At 40.6% G+C, this 25,537-nt stretch overlaps 1 protein-coding gene across 1 annotated transcript in view; it reads left to right on the forward strand.

Annotated features, from left to right (window-relative positions):
• LOC125708027 (kelch-like protein 29) overlaps nt 1-17,800 on the forward strand; it is a 114,807-nt gene extending 97,007 nt beyond the window's left edge. The window contains 5 exon segments of the mRNA XM_048975497.1: nt 452-634; nt 1,313-1,493; nt 8,835-9,028; nt 14,893-15,037; nt 17,540-17,800. Coding sequence (XP_048831454.1) covers nt 452-634; nt 1,313-1,493; nt 8,835-9,028; nt 14,893-15,037; nt 17,540-17,723 — 887 coding nt within the window. The 3' untranslated portion in view covers nt 17,724-17,800.
• The last annotated feature ends 7,737 nt before the right edge of the window (nt 17,801-25,537 follow it).

Here is a 25,537-nt window from a genome sequence, read left to right on the forward strand (position 1 = left end):
AAAACAGACCAAACTAAATGGAATCACATTTTATTTATAGACTACATGCACTCTGTATTTAGATGCTGCAGGAGAACAGATGGCGGAGACTTGACTGCCGTAACTCCAAAATTAAGTAATATTTTAATTTGTTGCATGTTGTTTTTTTTTTTTATGATATTTTATACTTCTGTCCACAAGGCTATAAAAATAAGATGTTTAAAGCCAAGTTAATAATTTCATGCTCAAAGCACCTCTTACTGCTTTGAAAAATTATGAGGACATATATCTCAAAGCAAATATTATACGGTATCATGCAGATTACAGCTTTTACGAACCCGCCACATTTTCACTGTCCCATAGCTTTGATCGTCGGCTACGTCTGTTCCATGTTCCACCTAAAACCTCGACCTCATAGCACATGTTAGCTCCTACTGCCCTAATATCTCTCTCCCTCCCTCCCCATCCCTAGGTGTGGCAGAAGTGATCGTATTGGTGGGCGGTCGGCAGGCCATTGGGATGAACCAGCGCTCCTTGACCGCCGTCACGTGCTTCAACCCCCAGAACAACAAGTGGTACCCCCTGGCGAGCTTGCCTTTCTACGACCGCGAGTTCTTCAGTGTGATTTCAGCGGGTGATAATATCTATCTGTCAGGTATGCCAGTCTGTACGCCTTGGCAGTGTCAGTTTCAGGTCTTTTGCCTCCTGCTGGGCTACCAGTTAGCTCACGTTATAGTGCATCTCAACCATGCGCTTTAGTTCTATGGATCAAATAGATTTTAATTTTCTCCATCCTATCTCCCTGTTTAAGGTTCTGATTTTGTATTCATTTTAGTTTTTATCTGTCTATATTGTTATGTATCGTTTATGCTGGTTTTTCTGTGTTTTTTGCAGTGTGCACACTTAGATTTTCTTGTAAATCTGATGTATCTCAATGGGCCTATTAATGAATAAATTGCATTTTAATATTAGCAGCGAAAATTAAATGTCCTAAAAAACGTCATGTACAGCTCCATGATTTAATTCCGGTCATTGTAACGTAAACTACTTTTGAAGTTACTGTTATTTAGTTGGAACTCGCAATTCGCCTCATTTTCTTCTCCCCTCCCACCACCATAGATGCATTAGCCATCACATTAGATGAGCCAGTTTTAATTCATGTGAAGTTGATCTCTGAAGGATTTGTGATGAACCTGAACCTGACAGTGACCTGACATTTTTGTTTTTATTTTTTAACGGGAAATAAGAATGTGTGTGTGTGTGTGTGTGTGTGTGTGGGGGGGGGGGGGTGGATTTCACAACTTATTAACATAGGGATCATCTCTCCGTGTAGGTGGCATGGAATCTGGAGTTCTGTTGTCAGATGTGTGGTGTTACATGTCGTTGCTGGATAATTGGAACCTGGTGTCCCGGATGACAGTCCCTCGATATAGACACAACAGTGTGGTGTATGATGGGAAACTCTACACCCTTGGAGGACTTGGGGTGGCAGGGAACCTGGATCATGTGGAAAGGTATAGTTAAGTCTGCTCATTCTTGCTCCCTTGAGTTTATATTCAAATAACGATAAAATCGACTTTATTGATCCCAGTTGGAAATCACTGTGCATACAGCAGAAAGGCATGTAGAGTACAGACAAACATGCATATACACTCTCAGAAAAAAGGATACCGTTTTGTACTAGCTTGATACTGGGGCTGTACTCTCAAGGGTCTGCCAATCGTACCCTTACCTGTAGCTAATTGTACATTTACAGTATGGTACAGAGATGGAGTATGAGGAATATTTTGTGCCATTGGGGGAGGAACATTAACGTTGTTTGTCCCTTGAGGAGTCCATACCTATACCTTAAAAGCCCCTGTGACACACAAAGGTACAGACTGGTACCCTTTTTCTGAGAGTAGAGTGCAAAATAAAGTGCAAAGACAATATACATGATGCAAGCAAGTCAACAAAGTGCAACCATTATATATTAATGAGTTTCTGCTGTGACTGAAACCCTCATCTGGATAGATGATTGCTGTTATCGGCACTGTTCTGTGTGCGGTATGTGTTGTTTTTCAGTACATTATGCCTGCTAATGTGATTATTTCTGATTGGTAGAGTGGTTGCCTTTATTGAATGATTGGCTGTGCGACATCGTGAAAGCCATAATGGTTGATTAGTGAGCTTAGTTGCATGAGTCATCAGCCTGCACAGATGTTTCTTGGTACCATGGAACCTACTCCCCATGCAAGAAATGTTAGCAGTATTGGAATGGAATGTGGCTCCTACAAGGCTTATATTGTACATTTGACTGCATTCGCGAGGGTCTAAAGTGTCTCAGATGATCACAGTTCAAACTTCATTTGAGAAGGGGTGGTGTTTGGAGTACTTAGATGACATGTGCTTAGTTGGTCCTCTTTGTTTTCGGTGTTTTTAAAAGACTAAGGAGAATCAGATCAGCCTATCAGGGCCTACAGAGGACTGAAGCTGGAGTGTTGCGACTGGTCCATCCCTTAGGTCAGAGAGGCAAGCCCCTATCTTTCATTGCTAAGAGCTTCTCTGTGTGACAACCGGGGTCGGGAACGTTGGATGGCATCTCCTCTCAGCGGGAGGGGAACTGCAGAAATTGAAGCCAACACTCTTGCGACATGGAGCCGATTATCCACACACCTGGGGCAAAAGCTGTCCAAGGTACAATGGGGGGGGCCTGGAAGTATTAAACCCTCCCCCCGCCAACCCCAACCTGGAGTTCTGTGCAGGCGCCGTTCCCTGACTCAATTTCAAAGGTCTCCGATATCGCAGGTCTTACCTGGCCGCCTCGAGCCCGTGTCCGCAACAGACGAGGCTTCAAGCGGAGCTGAAAGCTTGACCGCCTCTGATCGTGTCCTTGTCGGGAGCCTCGTTTCCTGCCCCGGGGCCAAACATGACAGATGGCACCGCTGGGACCTCTAGGAGGGAAGCGCGGTCCATCGACGTGTAAGTTGGACCACATTAAGCACGGTTGGCACCTTGCTGTCTGGCAGGGAGATCCGCTTCACTGCCGACCCACATCCCTTTCAGAATCTGTAACAGGGTGGAGAATGCGGGTTGCGGCTCAAGGAGAGCGACCGAGCCCAGCTTTAGCATAAATGTCATGTGCGACCGCCAGACTTGTACTCGGCACTGCCTCATTATGTAGGCGATGGTCCTGTGTTGCTTATTGCTTACATTTTATTGTCCACGCTAACACGGTTTTGCCTTCAGTGAGAAGGACTTAATCTCCCATGCTTTTCTGAAGGTCTGGGAGAACAGGGCTTTAACACTGAAAGTAATTAGGAGGATGTGATCAGTATGGCGCATGTATGAAGGCAGATGACATGTGCAAACGTTTTTCAGGTTGACTGTGGGTTGAAAGCATGAAGTAGCACTGTAGCGGTTTGGTGGCTTTTTTTGTGTTTTGTGTGTGTGTGCTTATTTTTGGAGATTTACCAATGAGCGCTTCGGGAGTTGGACTGATACGCGTATCCGCCTTCATCCTTTTGAGAGAATCGGGAATTGTTGGTGTTGGCCAGGAAGTGACTGGGCGCATTCCGTGATATCCATCTTTCGCTCGGTTACAGATTTGCCACGCAAAGGAACACTTGGAAAGCTTAGATGAGTAGATAGAGAGAGAGAGAGAGAGAGAGAGAGAGAGAACAATGTGGCAGAAATAAAAATATAAGCAGTGTTATGTCAGATAGATAAAGGAGTATTTAACAGCCATGATTCAGTTTCTATGCATTTTAATAGTCATCTGGTTTTACACATACTGTATGTAAAATTGCAATTGCACTAACAAAGCAAGATGTAAACAGAGGTCCAGTAATTAGGGCATGCATTAAAATGGACACATACTTAATTACTTAATTATATATGTAATACCGCACACAGCCTTGTGTGTATGTGTCTTTTTAACAGCCATTTTTAAATGAACAAACAGTTCTGTAATATAGGAATTTATAATTGGAACAGCTGGTGTTACACAAATGCAGATGGGAAGGAAGTATAGAAAATTTACTTTAACCCTGAATCTCATATTGATGAAATGCTACAGAGATGCGATAAACTGGGCTGGATATGCCGCACGTACCATTCTTTGTATTATACAAAGAGGACAATGCAAACAATGCATGCTTAGGTATGACTCTTCGTGGTAGACGTCGCAGCATTTTTTTAAATGAAATACTTCTGCGATGATACAGTATAAGGGTATCAGTGTATATCAGTAGCCTGTTTTTGTCCTTTGCTTTGAGTTACGGTGAGTCAGGCTTTCCTTAAGGTTGACTGTGCCTAATGTTGCATATCGAGAGGTTTCTTTGCCAAGCCCTGTCCTGCTTTATTGCTCAGCCTATTGACAGATCTCACAGTTCTAGCCTCTTACCTTAACTATTTTGAGGTACATTATCCACTTTCCAAATTAAGCTGTGTATTAGTTTCTTAAAGCCAGATTTTTGGCAGGCTTAGTAATTTCAATGAATGAAAATAATTTCCAAATACTGCTTGCATGGCAAATCATCGTTACCTTTATTGCGAAAGTCGCACGGTGATTAAAAGTTTCATTTGTTGTTCTTTTATAGATTTGATTACTGTTTTGAAATGTTGCATGCATGCTGGCCATAATCAATTTTTGTTCCAATAACCATAATGAAATCTTAAGAATCAGGTCACCTCTATTGACCATTAAGGCAATAATCAAATCGACCATTTCTCTAAATTATTCTTAGGCTTTCTTTTCCTATGGATTTTTCCATTATATAAATTGTTATTCTCATCATCGACAAATGTGGGATGAATCTCGTCTCCTTCTCTTCACCTGGCATTCCATACACATATGAAAATGATCTTTGATGTCTTTTCTTTCAGTCCATTTGCAAAGAAACCTCGTTCCCCTCCGTTTGCCGCGGATATTAATCTCTTGCTGTGCGCGGGCACCACATCGGGATAATCCAGTACTTCATGGGATTAGGGAACTTTAAAAACTTGACTGCCTGCTGGGCTTTCATCTGGCTGATTCCTGTTCCTGTTCCTTAGGACACCTGGAGATTTAAAATTAGGTCTCCTTTATTGCATCTTAGACTTTCCTGAAAGGCCTGCCTCTTCTCAGTCTACTATTTTCACTTTGCTTTTTATTTATTTATTTTTTTGTAATGACATTGTGTTGGATTTCTTATTAAGTTTATAAAAAAACAGCAGTCTTTGATCAATCTTTCATATTATTTGAAGAGATACAAGAAGTAGATTATTTTATTTTGTTGGTTACACTGCTGGATTGATGTAATTTATGACCAAACATCAAGTGCATATACAAGTTTTCCTGGTGTCCTCTAATGGAACGAAACATTGTTTTTTTTTTTTTTAGTAAATTGATCATATTGGTCCGCCTGGGTCACATGTGTGTGGAGTTTGCATGTTCTCCCCATGTCGTCGTGGGGTTTCCTCCGGGTACTCCGGTTTCCCCCCACAGTCCAAAAACATGCTGAGGCTAATTGGAGTTGCTAAATTGCCCGTAGGAATGCATGTGTGTGTGACTGGTGTGTGAGTGTGTCCTGAGATGGGCTGGCCCCCCATCCTGGGTTGTTCCCTGCCTCCGGAATAGGCTCTGGACCCCCCGCGACCCAGTAGGATAAGCAGTTTGGAAAATGAATGAATGAATGAATGAATGATGATCATATTGGTCATAAATTACAAAGTTCCAGTATAAGCCTTTCTAGTGAGTTCCCCAGTGGAATGAAACACTGGTTTATTTTGTACATTGATCAGTTTAATAAGTGAGTGAAGTTAATTATTGTTCAAAATTTTGTTAAGCAGAAAAAATACTGTAAATATTGATTGTTCTTATAAATTAATGAACAGGATTAAAGACAGACAACAAGTTTCTTATAATATTGGATGTTAGTGCATGGGATGAATATGAAAGAATGGTCAGTGATGTGGGTCTAAATAAACCTTTGGCATTAAAGGTGCAAATGTTGATACATAATTGAATAACTGCACAGGAACTCTTGTGGACAGAACTCTGTATTCTGCCTCTGTTGGGGATGTGTTTTCCATAGAATGTGGCGGAACTACTTTTAAAAAGTTGCAGTGAATGGGAAGCCATTGTGTTTGCTCATTCAGCTCTGAAGGAACTTTTGAAACTCAGCCTCCATGATTATCTTCAGCCAACATTCGCTCCCATTGTTTGTCCAATAACAGAGCAAACACAAACTGATTGCTCTGTCCCGCGGTCCAAAATTCTGTAGTTTCGTATTGGCTACAGATAGGGAATTGTCAAGTCGGAAAGCAATTTACTCCTGCTTAACAAAATATTTCTTATCTGTTTGTTTATAATTTAACTTGTGTATTTAAAGACGTTTCTGCCTCAGGAAACAGTTATGAGAAGCTAATTAGAAAATCCATTAGCATGCTGGAACATTGTACATTATAATTAAAACTTGCAGCAGGTCAGAGTGATCTTTATTCGATTCATTGTATTGTTGCTGTTGTGAAAATCCGGTATAAAGTGTCATCGGTAATACCACATATTCCTGAATCATAGTCACTGAAACACAGCATTTATAAACCTTGGGCAATGGGAAGGCAGCTTTCGTGTTGACAGTTCAGCCAGCCTCAACCATGCAAAGTCACAACAGCATTGGCAGGGAATTGCCACAATGAGCTCACGGTAGGTTACTGAGGTCTTGAATACCAGTTGTGTCATGGTACATTTCCCATGGGAAGTGCAGCGGTACTTTGAATTTAACCAGCTGAGTTCGCCCCGTGCCACTGTCGATGCTATACAGTACATGTGATGTTATCTGGTCTCTAAAACCAAGTAAAAAGATTAATAATCATTGAATATTTCTCATTCTTTCAAAATGTATTTTCCCTTTGAAACCATATGCAGCAACATCTCGTGCATAATTTGCAGAGGTGGAAAGTTCTGGTCCAAGAAAGTGCAAATCCAGACTAAGATTTTCTCTCAACAACCAGTTGACTACTCTGTGACTGTGACTTTATACTCAGTTGGTCGTTGGGACAAAATCTTGGTCTGGATTTCTGCTTTCTGGAGCTGGACTTTCCACCTCTGGCAATTTGTTAATGGATTGGATCAACATTGAGTAAAGATTCCAAATCGGTGGAACGCAAGAACCACTAGAACATATTTTTAAAGTTCACTGGCCGCAAGAGAGAACCTTGGCATCCTGCAACATTTCTGCTTCCAGATGTTCCCAGATGTTCTCCTCCCATGTATAATCTATGCCCCTTTCCACTGAAATCCATAAAGATCCATAAAAAAAAAAAAAAATAATGTTCCACCACCCGGTCGTTTTTTTTTCACGACCTGTTAGACGTCTAATGTCTGTAAATGAGATCGTGAGTTTCAGCATCGGTTTCATATTGTCAGCCTCAGCATGCCTTTTTAAGGCTAGTCTCATTGCCATCTGTACACGGGAGTCATGCTGGGAGATCAACATGTCTTGCTTCAGCCACGTGCGATGTGTTTTCACCGCCGCCCCGCAGGTGCCTGCCGTTGGCTCGCATGCACTATATGATCAAACGCATTTGGCTGGTACCATCATTTCCAATGAGTTTGTGCCATTTCCAGATGTCCACTAATGTTACTGTGATGGGTCAACAATTCAGAATGCATCTCTGGTTACATTTTAGATGCATCTAGTTCTCAACCGAAAATTAGTCCTATAATTGTGGAAAATGTCCCCTCGTTTCAAGTATTGTTTTGTATAGTTGTGCTATGAAATTGCTTTTTGAAAATGCAATGTGGCCCAAATATGAAACCACGTTAAATGTGAAGGTAAGTTGAACAATATATAGCAGTTTGCATGCACGCAGCATAGGTATACATATTGAACTTATTCGTGCTTGGCCTCAAAATTCAAATGAAGGCTAATGATAATGAGCAAGCAAAATGGTGATTAGTAAGTGGAGGTTTAAGCAGGAATGTATATATATATATATATATATATATATATATATATATATATATATATATATATATAGCAACTAACATACATGGAATTACAATGACATTAAGTGTAACAGTTCTGTAGCTAAACTTGTGTTAAAAGTGAGGTCAGTTAGCTAAGCATGTAAGTTTTATCAATTAACACAATGGATTCTGCGTGAGGGTTTGAACTACAGAATGTTGCAGGATACGTAACACTCTCAAAGGTAGATGTTTCACACAAATTCCAGAATCATGTAATTATTCGTTTAGCAGGCAATTAATTTATAATAAATGTGAATATCATATATTTAATTGCGCTATCATGTTGCTATTCCAGCTGATTGGCTTGCTTCGATTTGACTCATAAGGGGACTTGTATGTTGCGGCAAAATTGGGGTTTTCGGTCCACATTAGCGAATCCGCCTCATTCTCATTCCCTGTCCAATTTACCGTCACTCAGCAGGCAGCCAAAGCAGCCACTCTCGCAGTCCCTGTAGCCCTTCTGAATCTGGATTTAGAATCTGGGTCACACAGCCCTTAATCAAAGGCTCATCAGATATCATATTGCACAATCACTTCAGCTCCAAGCTGCAGGTATCTTCTGTTGGATACGGTAAGGAAGATTCATCTTTGGTGCAATTGTGTTAATCCTCTAAACAATCCACTCAGAGATTAGGTTCGGGTGTGTTGTGAATCTCGTTTAACTATGATGAATATTACCCCCCATATTACCTGTTTGTAATTCGAAAAGAAATGCACAGGTGAAAAAAAAAAATTAAAGCTATTGCATCCTTGTTTCATGAATATTTATATAAACATCGATGGTGGGGGGGGGGGTGTAACTCTTAGCAAACCTCTGAGCTAAACTTTTTGATTAGTAAGCAAAGCTTGATTTTTATTTCAGGTATGACACCATCACGAACCAATGGGAGACTGTTTCTCCGTTGCCCAAACCGGTCTACTCAGCAGCAGCTACGGTGTGTGGGGGCCGGATCTATGTGTTCGGTGGGGTGAACGAAGCTGGTCGGTCAGCAGGCGTCCTGCAGTCTTTCATACCTCAAACAAATACGTGGAGCTTCATAGAGTCACCAATGATCGGTAAGACCTTGGAATAAGATCTCACATTTTTAATCATAAAATCTCAGACCGTTTCAGTCATTTCTTAAATGTAATGCAACCATTTTTCATTTTGTTTAGCTAGTTTTTGGTATTGAGAAATTTGTTTTATCACCTTATTCCCTGATAGATCACACATTTCATACTGTATGCAATTTATGTCAGATCTGTTACTGTGGCAATTACCATTGCTTTAAAATGGGATACATTTCAGGGGCCTTAGTCGAGGAATTGGCCTTTTGATCTTCTACCACTACTGGAGCCGCTGGCCTTAGTAAAATATTCATGTTTGGGAAGCGGATCACTTAAGAACTTCCACTTTATAAAATCAGACATCAACTTATGTTGCGTGCCCTCGCGTAACTGGGTAATTAAGGCATTTGGAATTAGTTCACTGACTTACCATTTCGAAAACATAATACAGAATTCATAATTTTAAGTGCGTGTGGATTATGTTTATATTACATTGTGGTGACCAAATGTTATGACAGCCTTTGACATTGTGGGGACCATTTCTCAGGTCCCCACAAAGATCGTGACAGCGATCAAAAACTAAAAGTGCCAAAAGTCTCAAATTTTATTCGGTTACTTTATGTTAAGGTTAGGGTGGGGTAGGGGTTAAGGGCGTTATGTTGGGATTAAGATTTTGTGGATGGTCCAGGAAGATATGAATGCAACCATGTGCGTGCGTGTGTACGTGTGTGATGGCTACTGTAAATGTATGTGTAGGACGGGGGGCATGGGTGTGCTTAGCATCTACTCAGAATGTTTCTACTTTTTTGCCCAAGCGTTTAATTTATTTGCACCTTTCCACCTTTGTTTTACATTTGTTGGTATATTTGATGGTATAGCCTACCACACACCTAGCGTAAATAATAAACCAGTAACATAGTTATTATGCAGTATAACTCCTTGTGCTATACTTTTACATAACTGCAGTGCAGGTGGTATGCCCACAGACACAAGGGTAATGCGTAGTGCTGTGGCGTCACTAAGCAGTAGGTATTTCACAGCTCTTTTATAATCTTATGGGACCAGCGTCGCATCTGGTCTGTTGAAGAAATGTTGTTTTACGGTACATAACTATATCTGTAATCGGTTTGCTGATGAAAATAGCGTTTTGCATTTGTTGATTTTTTTTCTCTGTTTTTTTTTTTGTGTAAACGAAAATCCTCTTTGGATATTTTCCGGTTAGTGAAAGCAAAAGCAAAGTGGCGTAAAGTGAATGGTGATAAAGTTTGGGATACATGCATGTGCAAATGAACAGTAATGCAATAAAAAATAACCGATATTTGTAACACGTCTTGTTGGCTGGCTAGAAGATCACTGTTTCGGTTTCCAAACCTTTCCTCGGGGGCGCCTCACCCATTCTCTGTTAATTAATTAAATAATTTGACTAGATATTGATTAGACAAACATGGCATACTTGTGGTCCAGTCATTAATGCATGGGTATATTAAATGGTTACTGTAAATACTGGGGTAACTTGAGGAGAGGTTTTGAAACGAACAAGTTAGCACACCTTTACAGACGTAAATTACACTAACATAAAGATAATTTAAACAAAATTGTCTTTGGTAGCCTCAATCTTTTGTACAGTGCTGTGTATGATTTGCAATCCATAAGGGCAGTGTGACTCAGTAAGCATCTGGACCACATCTTCATTACTTTTTGATTATTTTTATAGCATTAGTGATTATGACAACAAGCCCTGTGTACCTATTATCCTCAGAGATTCTGTGTTTACCTCAGGACTTCAAATTAGATAAACACCATGGTGAGGATGATAAAGGCCTGTATGATAGGGACTGGGAAGGATGGAGAAGTTGGAGGCCTGGTGGAGTGAAATGCTTTTCCTTTAGACCCTAAGAATGACCTCTCACTTGTGTTTTGAATGGATTCCTGGATGCTTCTAGATCAGCGATTGGAACGGAATTGAATCCGGATGGTGCGATAGATTTTCGCACCCAACCATTCGCCATGGCAAAATAGAAAATTGTGTATTTGCATCTTTGACACCTCTGTAATTAGATGAAGAAGGTCAGTGTTTTTGACTAAGTAAAAGATCCATGTCGTCTACGTTCTTCGTGTTTCTGCTGTATTTCAGTTCAGTATCCTGCTGCTGTCGGCTGTTTTCCATGCCCTTTGTCATCACTTTCGTTCGGTTGGGTTTCCCCAGTGACCCTCTTTTCTTTTCCTCCACGTTCGTATAGTCAGTCGTACATGTTGCTTTGCTATAAACGAGCTGTCATCATAGACTAGGGGTGAAAGCAGCGCAGGATGAAGGGGATGCTGGTCTTTATAGGGAAGTATGAAAACAATCCGACGCACACGTTCCATGCCAGCGAGATGGCGTGAGCGATGAAAGCTGATTTCGCGGCACGACCTGCGAATAATTTGCTTCACAGTCTGCAGGCGACCCGCGGTAAACAAACCCCCTTTAATGTCCATTTGCACCAAATTCCGGCTGCTCTTCCTTTGCGCCTTTAACCGCAGGGACACCTGAAGAAAGAGTTTAATTTTAATTCACCGTCATCTTCCTTATCAAAATGAATAAACGAATGATTTCCAGATATTCAGCCACTCTTGGAAACTGTATTTGCCATTCTTTATAGTGAATCACTATACAGTAAGTGCTGACAAACTACAAGATGATTGGTGTCTATAAAATGGATCAGTTGAAGTAAAGTGCTTATTGGTCTTTCTGTTGATTCCTGCCTGCAGCTTGTGCGCACCTGCTCAGGTCGGCAGACTGACGCTCCGCAATCTAAGTGAGGGTGGGGGGTCTGGCAAAATATATGCTGAGAACGTTCCTGGAGACCTCCTGTTTGTTCTTCATCAAGCTCCCTCAGGGAAGGGAGGGGCCTCTCCCTGATACTGGTCCCAGTGCGGGTGCTGGAGAGAAGGGTACAATGCATCAAAGATCAGAGACAGAGGAGTTTGTGAAGTGTAGTGGCGGAGATTAAAGCCAGATGCAGGAAATTAGATCAAGCAAAAGATCCATGTTCTTCTCCCGGGGCAGGTTGGAAATTACATAGTAAATTTTTTCATATTTGAACCAGGGATTTGAACGGTGGGGGAGCAGATTGATTATGAGTTTATATTCTTGATAAAGTTCTTGCTTAATAGATGGCTACTGTCTTGTTGTACTAACACACAATTAACTGTTGCTTGTGAGGATCATTTTATAAGAAAACAACTCTCCATTAGTACATTAACAAAAGATTGTTATGCATCATTGTTTTACGCTAGATGCAGCCAAAATCATCATGAAATGTTTGCTTATTCCTTTACTTTGAGTAACAGTGCAGACAGACTGGGACTTGAAGGTCCCGCAAGCCCTTCTTTTGTGTCTCTCCTTTTTGTTCCTACAATAACGACACTCTTTTTGCCACTAGGCTCTGTGTCATGTGGTTTATTACCTCATTACTGTCCTTTGATGGGCAGACATCTGCTCCTGAGCGTCCCATGCCTTACGCCATGTGATGTTTAGGATGAGGCTCACTGTGATCCTGTATTCCAATGTTACCCAACCCGGTCCTCTGGGACCCACACAAAGACCACGTTTTTGGTGGAGCTTGGAGGGAGCAAAAATGCGGACCGGCTGTGGGTTCCTGAGGACCGGACTGGGAAACCCTGCTGGGATGACCTTGTTTTCCCATTGCACCATTCTGTAAGTTCTGTAAGGCTTCAATTGGAGCATGCAGATCTCCGGTCTTTTGCTCTTGTCTTCTCTGTTGGCCCAGTAGCTAGGAAGCTGCTGTCTATCAAATATTCGGCAAAAAAACAAGCCATTTTTTGTGTACTGAGTGGTATGAGTCTGGAACTTTTGTAAAATTCACTTAAAAATAAAAGCAATTCTAACTGTTTAGTTTTGGGCTAAGCTGTCGGCAGTTTAGCGATGCAGTAATATTGTCTGACTGAAGCCCCAAATGAATCTGAACGAGCCCCAAACGATTAGTTTGGCTCCAATATTTTAACAAGCAGGCTCTCAGTTTGAGAACTCTTGGATAGATTAGGTCTCTGGACTTAGACCTAGATGTCTTAAAATCCCAGCCACACTCATCTTGCCTGATATGAAATTGGGTTCTGGTCCAGGATCTGCCAAGGTTCTTTGGCTCTGCTGTGGAATTTGGAACTAACCCGCTATAACAATAATAATATTTAAAGTGCTGTTATTACAAAGTGTGAAATTAAGTGCAACTTTATTTCATAGTTTCTGCAGGAATGATACTGTTGCACCTTGCATTTCCTCCTAGCTATATAGATATACTTTTTTAGGAATAAATGCTGAAAATAAAATTGTCATCAGAGCAAGAAATGTCAGCACATATGGAAACCAGAGGCGTAAAAAAAATATGTGACAGTGGTGTTATGTACAATGTATTTTATGTGAAGTAGTATTAAGTTAAATGGTACTTCAAGTTCAGTTTCAATCTCTCCTGGTTTGTAAATTTAAGCGTCGACAAAGTAAAGAAATGAGGGAGATGCAGTATTTATGGATACTATGAAGGACTACAGTGATTTTTAATTTTTTTTTTGTCATGCAAGTATAAATTATTGATGACCTGCCCCACTGCCCCACCCCCCTTTTGGGTAAATGTAGAAGAATCACTTGGGTGCTTAATGTCCTTGCTTTGAACCGCTGTTTTCCCTGAGGAACATACAGATATCTCAATGACCGATGGTGATTTCTGACTTCTAGTGTTTTTTGTATTTTTTTTTTTTGCCCTTGTTCATAGCTTCGGGGTGCAGCTCAGATGTGATGGAACCAAGCTGTCAGGCAGGGATAATTGTATTTTAAGGAAAAGCGAGGTCCGTCAGTGGAGTTCCATGGAGCAACATCGTAAGCTGCTCCTGAGACGTGTGTAATACTGAGGGGGGTCCAAACCTCATTCTTAAATCTAGGACATACAACCTCAAGGCAGATTAACAGTTGCAATCACCTACAGTACAGGTATCTTTCATCCATCCATCCATCATCATTCATTCACTTATTCAGTACTGGATTATGTTGAGCCTGAAGTCTCTCCCACAATACACAGCGAACGTTCCTGTATACACTGAATATCTTACCTAGTACGAATAAACAAATGCAAGAAACAACTGCGTACAGTTATACAAATAATATTTTTGCTTTTATACTAATAACATAATAATAATAATAATAACATAATAATAATAATAAATTGTGACACCAGCAGTAATTTATTATTTTTAATCCAGTCCCCTGTGTGTACCTGATTACTCAGACGAGGGATAAAACATTGCATCAAAACACTATTTAAATCTTAATTGCATAATTTCATTTTGCACCCTGTAGATGGGACGGGATAATATTTTCGTAGATGAAGTATTATGCCTACACAAGATGCAGTAATGTGTTATTTAGACAAAATTAAAGCCAGTCCGCAATGTGATGATTTTTCTTTTTTACACATAAATTATAACTATTCTAATCCAATTGAAAATCAGATATCTGTAAATGTTACCCCCACACCCCACCCACACACACCCAGAGTAAACACCATACAGCTGCATTAAATTCACTTTGTCATCTTAAAACTTTATGTTTTAAACAGTCAGTTGCTTAGTTCTTATCGGTTTGAATAATCAAGTAGCTTTATGTCATTCAAGATTACTGTTCACTGAGCAAATATCCCGACATTCAAAAATTCTCCTTAGAAGAACTGTGTTTGTGCTTATCTTTGTAACATGTGTTTTGGACTGTGGCATAATCACTTTAATGACAAATTCCTCTACAGAAAAAGAGCGCGTCTCTAAGTCCTCCGTGGAAAAAGTCGACATTCTGCCGAAACCTCTTTCTCCATGTCTGCTTTGAACAGATAACAAGTTTGCCCCCGCTGTCACGCTGAACGGCTTCATCTTCATTCTGGGCGGAGCCTATGCAAGAGCAACCACGATCTATGACCCAGAAAAGGGCAACATCAAAGCAGGGCCCAGTATGAACCATTCAAGGCAGTTCTGCAGGTAAGGGGCTATTTTCCGAGTGATCAGTTATGGCTGTTAGCCGCAGGAGATGCCGGTTTTGCAGGCATGTGGCTTGACGACTCCAGGAGGTTATTTTTACTCCATTATACTGTAGGAGGCGCCAGACTACGTTTTCAAACCCTCACCCTCACCGTGGATGTCAGTGTCAAATATGGCAGGTGTTCTGGTTTGCCGTAGCTTTGATCCGAGGTTATGAAAGCATGACTCGCTGAAGTGGAATTTCACAAGTGCTAAGTGCTAAGAATCAACATACGTTCATCCTTTCCCCCCACAGTCTGCCCAAGATCCCGTTTAAGCTCTTCAAAATATCACACATTTTGGGCGTTTTTTTTGTTTTATATATATTTTTTTACCTTGACTTTTTCATTGAATTTTCTCCTGATGTGGCTCTAGCGTGGAATAAGGAATGTAGACTGTACTGTTCTAACACAACTAGGAAATATCCTTGTATTTAACTAATGAAACCCATTGCATACATACATTATGTATCTTTTTAAAATATATCTATAGGCTAATCATTACTGTATATAAAAATAATTGCATTGCATATGGTATATTAAGATTGACACATTCAACATTCAGCTTTTGCAATGGGAACAAGTTTCTACCAGAGTTTTCTGTAGACTGATACAGATATAATCCATCTGACATACATAATTGATTTCTGCGCTTATTCTGGAACTTTAAGCAACTTCCTTTTATAAACAAAGACTTTTTTTACAGCTAATAGACAAAAACTATATATCTACAATCTAGGAGTCTATGAGCTCATAAGTAAAGATACATTTTCTTCAATTATGCATTAGCCACTACCTCCCATTGTGGAAGACAGTACTAGAAAAGCACAGCTGAGAAAGTAATTATTTAATTCTCTAGCAAGTCCTTACTGATTGGCTGTTGCTGGGATGGAGGTGTCACATTGCATTAACTGTCATTGGCAGATTCAGGTCCTAAGGCATCCTGCTGATCATTTCATTCTAGCACTGACAAGAATTCTAACTCTGCTATTCTTGAATATCTGATGTTTGTTTTGCAATGGCAAGAACTCCCCAAAGCGCACATTTCTTATGAAAGTAATTCCCATTCGGTCCCCAGTTAATACTTGAAGTTTGAGAACACCGGCTTCCTCCTTTTTTTTCCCCTTTTGCTTTGGATCAAGTGAGTTTATGATCTGAACCAAATAACGACGCCAGAGGCATACTGAGGTTCAGATGACGGCACTCTGAAGAAGGCTCTGAAAGCAGCTCACGTCGTGCCAGGCCCTAGGATTGCCAGTCCTTCTCTTCACGAGGAGAGAACTTGACGACTTCTCCTTAGAAGCTGATACAAACAGCTCCTGAATGGAAGAAGCAGCTATAGTTTGGTTATCTGCGCACATTAAAGAAGAGAGGGCAAGACAGTTTTTATTATTATTATTATTATTATTATGCTCAACAACATACCCTTATACGACGTCCCACACGATGACACTAATAATGGCTGGCTTTTTGTCAGGTGCCTTACCTTGTTACAATCCTGTTATACCTGTTCAACATTAAATCTGAACGCTGCAGAAATAGACCAACCAGGCGCTTGCCTAGCAGGGCGAGAGTGTCCGTTTTCGCTAATGAGATCAATTCTCAGCAGGCCATGGTGTTCCATCTTGTTTCAGAGGCTATCCCCACCGCGCAGGGTTGCATTTGTTATCGTGTAATTTACCATCTTTATTTTTTTGTGCCGTTTTGGCAACCGTTGAGAAGTCCTCCTAATCACCCACCAAGGTTTGTCTTTGCGTGGCAACGGCGTGTCGATCCCTCTGACAGCTCCGTCAACAAGGTCCCCTCAATGCGTCTACTTCATTTGGCATGTTTATCTCCAGCCAAGGCTACGTGCCAGTCCTTCAGTCCAGTGATTAGTCCTCGCATGCTTAGCCTATGGACGCGTGGTAGATGCACCGCCCTTGATAATCCAGCCTGGGCAGTACTCCCTCCATTCATGATAAGCTTGCAGAGGAGTTGGCGCTATTTATCTTTTCATTTATTATGTGGCATCCAATTCGGTCTGCGTTCCAGACTCAGATCCCTCGTGGAATAATAACTAATTCAAAAAATATGTATTGCTGTGATTTAAATCAATGTTAGATTACAGTGCTGCAACACTGGTTTTGATTCGATTTTGTAAACATGGACCTTGTTTGTTTGGTCTTATGTAATGGTCTATAAGCGAATCTCCTCTATTTTTTTCCTCATCTCCAATAAGCCAAAGTATTTTTGGTGCTTAAAAAAATCCATATGAAGGAACTCATTCATCTTTTTTGAGAGCACACCACTGACAGCGGATATTTCCTTAGCTCTAAAATTCACATGTCAGTGTGTGAACTAAAATAAACTTTCAGATACATGGACACCGGAGAATTCCCGTACAGAGAGTGTAAAATGTTCATGATTTTATGTGTGTTGCACCGTCTCACATCACAATTGGGTGTTGCGCCATTTCCTTTAGCGCCATCGTCCTTGATGGGAAGATACATGCCACGGGAGGCATCGTGAGCAGCGAGGGCCCGGCGCTGGGGAATATGGAGGCCTTTGACCCCTGTACCAACTCGTGGACACTCCTGCAGAACATGCCATGCCCGCTCTTCCGGCATGGCTGCGTGGTCATCAAGAAGTACATCCAGAGCGGCTGATGGGGCCGGAGTCAACTCTCTCGGGATCGTCTCGGGATGCCTACAGTGGAACTTGTCCTCCCTCATCCCTGACCCCCCCCCCCCCCCCCCCACCACCTACATGGACCCGTGGGAGCTAATCTTTGCCATTAGGCCAATCCAGGGCCCAGTGCCTTGAGCTATGTAACATAGTGTAACTTAACCTGCCCAGAGGCGGGGAGACTGGATGTTCGAAAATGGCGTTACATTCAATTTAAATCTGTCAGTTTGATGGAAAAGCAGCGCCCCCCCCCCCCCCCAGATCACCACCTTTGTTTCTGCCATTTGATTTGTTTTATTTTATTTAATTTGAATCGGACTGTTTATCGTCCTTTTTACAATTGTAGCATAATTTTAATGACTGAAAGAGGAGTTGCGCAAATTTAAGTCCGCCTCTTTCCTCGCTGTGACTTTGGGAACCGGTAGGTCCGCAAATGCCGGAACGGGAGCTTCTGCAAACTAATTCGGGTTTGAATAAAAAAGGAGACCTTAAGAGTAGCTTCAGAGGAAATGCAAAATGCTGGCTCTGAGCGTAATGTAAACGTGAACTCAATGGCAAGAAAGCGATTTCCAGCAATATGATATCCCGTGGTGCAACGGGTGATGGTGTTCGGAATTCTGGCTTCAGAATATCGGTGACATTGTAAGATAAAAACAGAACAATGGTGGAGAATTTAAAAGAAGATTATGTACTAAAAATGAACTATTTAATAAGTGGAGCAATCTCTACACCCAGGAAAAGCACAATTAACTTGAGGCCCCAAAGATTGTCTTAATTTTGTGTTTCTTTTAGTATATCTTTGTTGTTTTTCCTATCCTGTTGAGTAAAAACAAAATAGGGATGATATGTGTATGAGGTTGGGCTTTGTATATTAGGGATGGAGAAAATGTTTATTTTAGGAACTCTGAAGATGTATAAATGTTTTTAGGTAAAAAAAGGATATGTTATTAAAAACAATTGTCTGTGACAACTGCCCTTAATTACAACAATAGTACCTAACATGCAATTAACTTTGTCGGCTCTTTATTTAAACTGCACCGATTCCTGGAATTCCTGATAATCGGCGACTGTCTTTATAGACTAATGGACACTGCAAGCTAGACCTGAAGCGACTGTGGTAATGCATAAACAAAGCAATCTATGTTTGGGCCTTGGAACGCTGATTTTATTGCCATTAATCATGGGTCGTTACACACACACACGCACAATAGCCTCTACACAACATGTACATTTATTTAATCGATAGACACTTTTGTCCAAAGCAACGTAAATGCAAGGCAGGTAAGTACACTGCATATATCAGCTTTACTCTAGCTATAAGTATTTCTACCTAAGGAGAAATGGGGTTTTAGTTTTGTAAAAGTTACATGATTCTGGGATACAAATGTGATTGCAATGCATCATGTATAGGTTCTGCTTTCATATAAAATAACTAGTAATTTTAATATGGGTGTATATGTAGGTGTGTGTGTGTGTGTGTGTGTGTGATTAGCCTGCTCCATGAAGGTACTGTTCCTCTTATTTTGATGACATGCTTTGCAAAGGCTTCATGCTTCATGGACTGGATTCGGTTATAATTTTGCAACCACTCAACCCCCCCCCCCCCCCCAAAAATAATTTTATATTCTTCTCAATGGCAATCTTGTTCTCATGTAACTGCGGCATCATTTGCTTAATACTTTTTTTTATACAACATAATTGCGCAGATTTATAGTGGTTTGAATTAATAAATCAAATCTACTATACATTTCCGACTGTATAATTGTCAAGGTATTGATGTTTTACTCCAGTGCATGTGAGTTGGGGGTTTTTTTTCCCCCCTTCCCAGATTCATAAAGCCGAGCTCTCTGGTTTAGCAAATCTGTTTAATCTTTCTCTATAATCTTCAATTCATAACCTTACTGCCTTATTGATCGGCACACTTGCCTGGGCAAAGGATGCCACTTCGGCAGTATGTTGGAAGTGTCCAGGCATCTGTAGTGCTAAAATAATACAGCGATACAGAGGAAAGGGGCCTGTTGACAATCATTTAGCCAGAGTCCTCTGCTACGTTTCTCCAAAGCCTCCTTCAAAGGTGCCGTTGTCCCTTCTTTGTGTCTCTGCGTTTCATTTTATTTTCTCTTTGTAGACGGCTGCAGACTCAAGATCACTGGAGTGTACAAGACATTTGATGGATGTGCAAGAAGGTAATGAGTCCAAAAAAAAAACACAAAGAAGGCAAATAAAAAGCACAGTTTTCCTTGCTAATTACAGTTTTTCGCTCCATTTACTCCACGGATAGTTTTACACTTATGTTGGAGACCAATTATATGTGTTAAATATTTATACAAGTAGAAATATCCAGTTTGCTTTTTTTTTTCAAGTGTTTTAAATTATCTGTCTCGAATATATGAAATGGACAAAATAGATGCCATCTATGAATGCAAGTGTGCATGAAATATAAACTGAATAATACTTTGCAATCGCATCCGGTACAAAGCGTAGCCCAGCTCTGCTCCCTACACTGCCTGGGACAGGCTCCAAGCTCTTCTGCAACCCTGACCATGCGGGCAGTTTAGAAGATGGGTGGATGGATTATTTTGGAATTGCATCAAGTCCTATGTGCACCCCAGCCTCGTGGCCTCAGCTGTCTGGGATAGGGTCCAGATCTTCCCGCAACCCTGACCAGGGTGAACAGCTAGAAGTTGGATAATTGGATGATTTTTGCTTATCTTCCACCTTAGCATAGATGGTTCATCCCAAAATTGACAAGAAGCAAACGCTCCAATGACAAAAATTGGCAACATTATTTATGGGCAAACTGACTGACTAACATATGTACAGTTCATGTAATTGTACATTGGACAGTTTCTGCAGGAAGTACAGCTTCTCCCCCTGCAGTGTTCCATTCTTCAAGTACGCTTTTCTGAAAATTGACAGGGCTAGTGCCAGTCTGACTCGTACATGTGACTCTTATTTGTACTTTGCTGGGTATGGCTCAGCAGGGTAGGATGCCCTACCTGTTGACCGGGAGGTAGTAGGTTCAAGTCTCATTATGGGTAGAGTGGTTTCACCATTGGGTCCTTGAGCAAGGCCCTTACCTCAAAATTGCTCTAGGAACAGGTTGAGTCTTCTTTCTCAATTATGTCACTATAGTTAAATGTGTCTGCTAAATATGTTAATGTAACCAATTTCTGCTCTCTTCTGAAATGAAGTGTGAGGTTATTCTTATGTGGAATTTGCCACTCTGGAGATCCCTGATTTAGAAGGAAGCTCTGTGCAATTTTGGAATAGCCATATATGTGATAATGCGGTGGGAAAGAGTGTCATACCAGGGTTCAAATGTGATTAAAATGCTTCTGAAATCATTGTTCTCCACAAAACTAAGGTCGCACATCTTTTCACATAAAATGAATTGCTCTACTTCTTATTTCCGCTACATATTTCCCCCCCCCCCCTTTTATCAAAAGCAATATCTTTCTTGCGCAAGCAGGTTCAAGCTGTTAGCAGTTAAACACCTTGCCCAAGGCCCTATGGCAGGATCATTCTGCCAGCCTCAGGATTTGAACCAACAACCTTCTGGTCACAGACCCCCGTGGCCTAACCCACTGAGCCAAACAGCAGCAGTCTTTTGTGTTATGGTTTAATTTTGTGGCAAGCAATGCATTGAGTCTTGCCTGCAATGGGTCAGTGCTTTTTGTGGCCTGTGAGAATGCCTCAGGATGATGCCTGCACAGATGTGCGCAAAGGTTTGTTGTGTTTCCAGAATATTTCATTCTGGTGCAGCACAGCTTACAAACCATGTCTGATATCTCAGGGGACTCCGGCTGCTTAATAAAGCCAGAGTGTGTCCTCGTGTCCGATCTGAATGCTGCAGGGGGTGGTCGCATCTCCTCTTTGGCAAAAGCGCAGCAAGCGGAGTGCCAGCGTGCATGGTAACAGACTCGATCCGCTATAAAAGGAGCCGTATGAGATGTACTGGCCTTTCAAAGCTGCCTCTATCTGTAAGCATTAAGCAGGTACTGCATTCATACCAGCTGAACTGCAGCGATGGGTATGAATAGGCATATAAATAAATACCAAAGCAAAGTCAAGAAAAATAGAATCGTGACACTGGGATTAATTGTGTTATCGGCACAGATCTGTTTGGGAAATTGAGTTTTTTTAGCATTACATAAAACTTAATTTTCGAAAAAGCCATAAATGAATGTACTTAGAACTGGAAATGGGGATCATTTTAAGGAAATAATTAGACATGTTAATTTTAAATTTGAATGAAATTGTATTAAAATATTCAGCGATTCAGTCTGCTTATCAACATGTATTTTTTTTTTGTGAGTGGTCGTGGCTTACTCTTAATTTGGAAAAGAAAATGATGGAGATGAAACAGGCTGTGAATAAATGTTTTCTCACAGTGTTCGTTCCTGTCTTTGGACTCAATCCTCTGCAGCAATCCGGGCTGAATCTGCAGAGTAAACAGAGAGGAACCACTGGGCACCAGTGACAAAAATATGGTCGCACATTTAGTTTTTTGGCAGTTTAGATCAGCCCCAGCTGGTAAAAATGGCTTCCATTTCAGATAGCAAGATTTTAATGGGATAAGGGAGAACCTTAGTACCAATGAGTCTAAGCAGATTATAGACACACACTGGCTCCATTGTCTCCTTTCATGACGTTTTATGCCACTATTACGATAATGACGTGCAACTATACCCCTCCAAAACTCAGGTTTCCTACTGAATTAAATTGCATCTTGCCAGTATCTCTGCATGGAGAGCGGCTTGTAATCTGTGACTCAATTACGGAAAATGGAGACACTCCACCACCTGGCCAGTGCGACTCCGCCACAATCCCCTTAACAACTTAATTGTGGTGTCATTAGAAAGCGCCACGAACGTCCGTGGTATTGGGCAGGAGCTCCATCTCTCGCAGGTGTCGTCTCTGCATCATCCGGAGCATTAGCCTTTGCACCCACCGTTAGCTCTGTTGCTGGTCCAGGTCGTCATGTTTTCCCTGCTTTGTAGCTAGGATTCTGGCATAAGTCATAACTCCATTATGTTTGACCTCCCAAAACTTGCATGTGTTAGATCAGACCTATTCAACCATCCTTTGTTCACCAACTTCGAAACCACACTAAGGTTTTTTTGGCGTTAAGATGAAAGATATGCCTGCCAAACAAACAGAAGTATTTTGATTCAGATGGTTGAATAGGTCTGATGTAACACATGCAAGTTTTGGGAGGTCATAACAAAAGGTTATGACTTATGCCAGAATCCTAGCACGATACTCCAGTAAGACGATGCAGGACTCAAATTTTTTAATAATGTTATCATGCCGGGGGGGGGGGGGGGGGCATCTAGTTGACTTTGGACCCTCAGAGTTTCTTTTCCTCCCTAATTGGGAGTTTTTTGTCTTTTTTCTCCATTGTCATCTGGCTTTATTTCTCTCATTGCTCTGTTCCCTTTTCTTTGTTTTTTGTATTGTTCTTTCTTAGCGATGCTGTATCACTACACACCCATGTAAAGTGCCCTGGGGCAACACTGTTGTGAAAGGCGCTATATAATTTCAATTGAGTTGAATTGAATTTTGGGGGTCAGGTTCTGTTGTGGTGGGACAAGCTTTCCCTCCCCCTCAGAACAGTAAAAGTTCTTCTGGTTGTCAAGAAAACACTCAATATATACCTTCTTAGGCTAAATTTCAGACACGATTCTTGTATAGAGAAGTATTTTTATCACTGTCCATACAGGAGTAAAGATTGTCAAGAATGACTTTTAAACTTACCGCTCGCTTGCGATTCGCTTTGGATAAAAATATCTGCTTAAAAATACCTGCATAATGAAAATGGGCCTCGGGGGCGTTACTGAAGTGAAAACGCCCCACAACAACATCATGGTTACCTTTTTACATCATAGAACAAAAATGAAACATGAACTCATAGGTTTGAATCTTTCCCATCGGTGCTTCAATGGTAAGTCTGAGCTCTTAATACACACTGACAAACAGTCACACTAAAGCTGTATTACAACAGCTTTTGTGCTGCAGTATTTAAAAAAAAAAAAAAAAAACATCTAGTTCATGAGCCAGGAATCAAGAAATTGTCATAATACATAAATAAATAAAAATCTGTAAACACGTTTCTCCCCTAGAAACTTTAGAGAGGAATTAGATATACTGGTGAAATGGTAAATGACAGAAAAGAGACTGTTTTTTTTTCCATATACAAATCAGATCTGTGGACAAGCTTGGCAAGAATGCATGGCACATTTTGAAAGCCATTATGCAGTCCTGCAAAATAATGTTATTACACGGAGAAGCATGTGTTCTTTAAAAGGAGGTCATGTTATACCAACATAATGTAATAATCATCCCGGCTGTAATGATAGAAAACAGATGAAACACCATTGTAAATTATTATACATTATCTGCTGAATTATCTGCATGCGGATGTCGCAGAGTGTGCACGGAATTATTGAATCGTATGTTAGAGTCTTTGTTGCGAAACAGCTAGTGCCCTACATTTCAATAAAGGAAAATACAAAAAAAAATGTACAGTTGAAATAACCTTCTTAAAAAGTAGGACTACACAGTGCTTTAGCTGGTCTTAGGCAGTGTGATAAATTAGCATCACTGCAATTACGAAAAACCTTAGGAACATTTAAGAAATTATAGCAGTTTATATAGAACAAGTTCTCTTATTTAATCTTATAATGGAAGATTATACTAAAACATTAACAAAACAAATGTTGCCGGGGGATAAAACAGATGTTTTATTGTAATACTTACCTTCAACACTGGATTTATTGTTGTAACAAAACCTTTGAATTCATTTTAAAAGATTTAAAGGTGCGAATATCTTCCAAATGGCCTATCCTTATATATATATATATATTTTTGTGCTTGAATTTCAGAAATTCCTTTTCCTGTTTCTGACACATATGTATAGAATAATAACACCATATTTGCTCGGATGTGACAATACAGGTATGTCATTTGACTAGTAGAAGTTCATGTCTGATGCAGGCATTTTATTATTATTTAAAATTTCAAACAAAAGAAAAATCCAATTTACAGAAGAGGAAACGATATGCTATCTTTACGAATCGGCCTCAGGGAGCCTGCAAGTATAGGGTGAAGATGAAGTCTACTAAATCAATCAACCAGTTAATATGAAACTAAAATCAAAATTTAACTCTTTCCAGATGTCATTTTTTATTTTAAAAAATGTATGTTACTGGGAAGTAAAATCCATTTTTTCTCTATCAGCTGCACATGAGTTTGGTCCATTTGCCTTGCTTAATAGTTATTCACTGATGAACCAAAACATTCTGAGGACCCCCATGTGAAGCAAATAATGTTGACTGCCTCTTAAAAACAGTGAATGTCAAAGTGTGGGATGTATTAGACGGCAAGCTCACAACTGAGATTCATATTCGACATGGGCAGGGATAAAGATCTGAGTGACCATAAGTCATTATGGCCAGACGACTGGGTCAGAGCATCTCTAAACTGGCAAGGCTTGTAGGGTGCTCATGGTGAGCCATGGACTGCTGACAGGGTGATGGACAACCAGTATGCTTCACATGGGGGGTGCTCATAATGTTTGTGCTCATGGGTGTATATTTCAGTGTATCTAGTATTAAAAAGTGCATAGGTGTACATGCTAATCTATCACAGAATATTAAATACTCTTCATTTTGAGTACTTGGGCAAAGCAGTAGATAGCAGATTTGAAGACACTTGAATATGTTTCCTAAGTGTCATAAGACATATTGATCTAAAGGCTTATGCTTTAATACTTGAAGTTTATTTCTATCAA

This window comes from Brienomyrus brachyistius, chromosome 14 (genome assembly GCF_023856365.1).
Source record: "Brienomyrus brachyistius isolate T26 chromosome 14, BBRACH_0.4, whole genome shotgun sequence".
NCBI lineage: Eukaryota > Metazoa > Chordata > Actinopteri > Osteoglossiformes > Mormyridae > Brienomyrus > Brienomyrus brachyistius.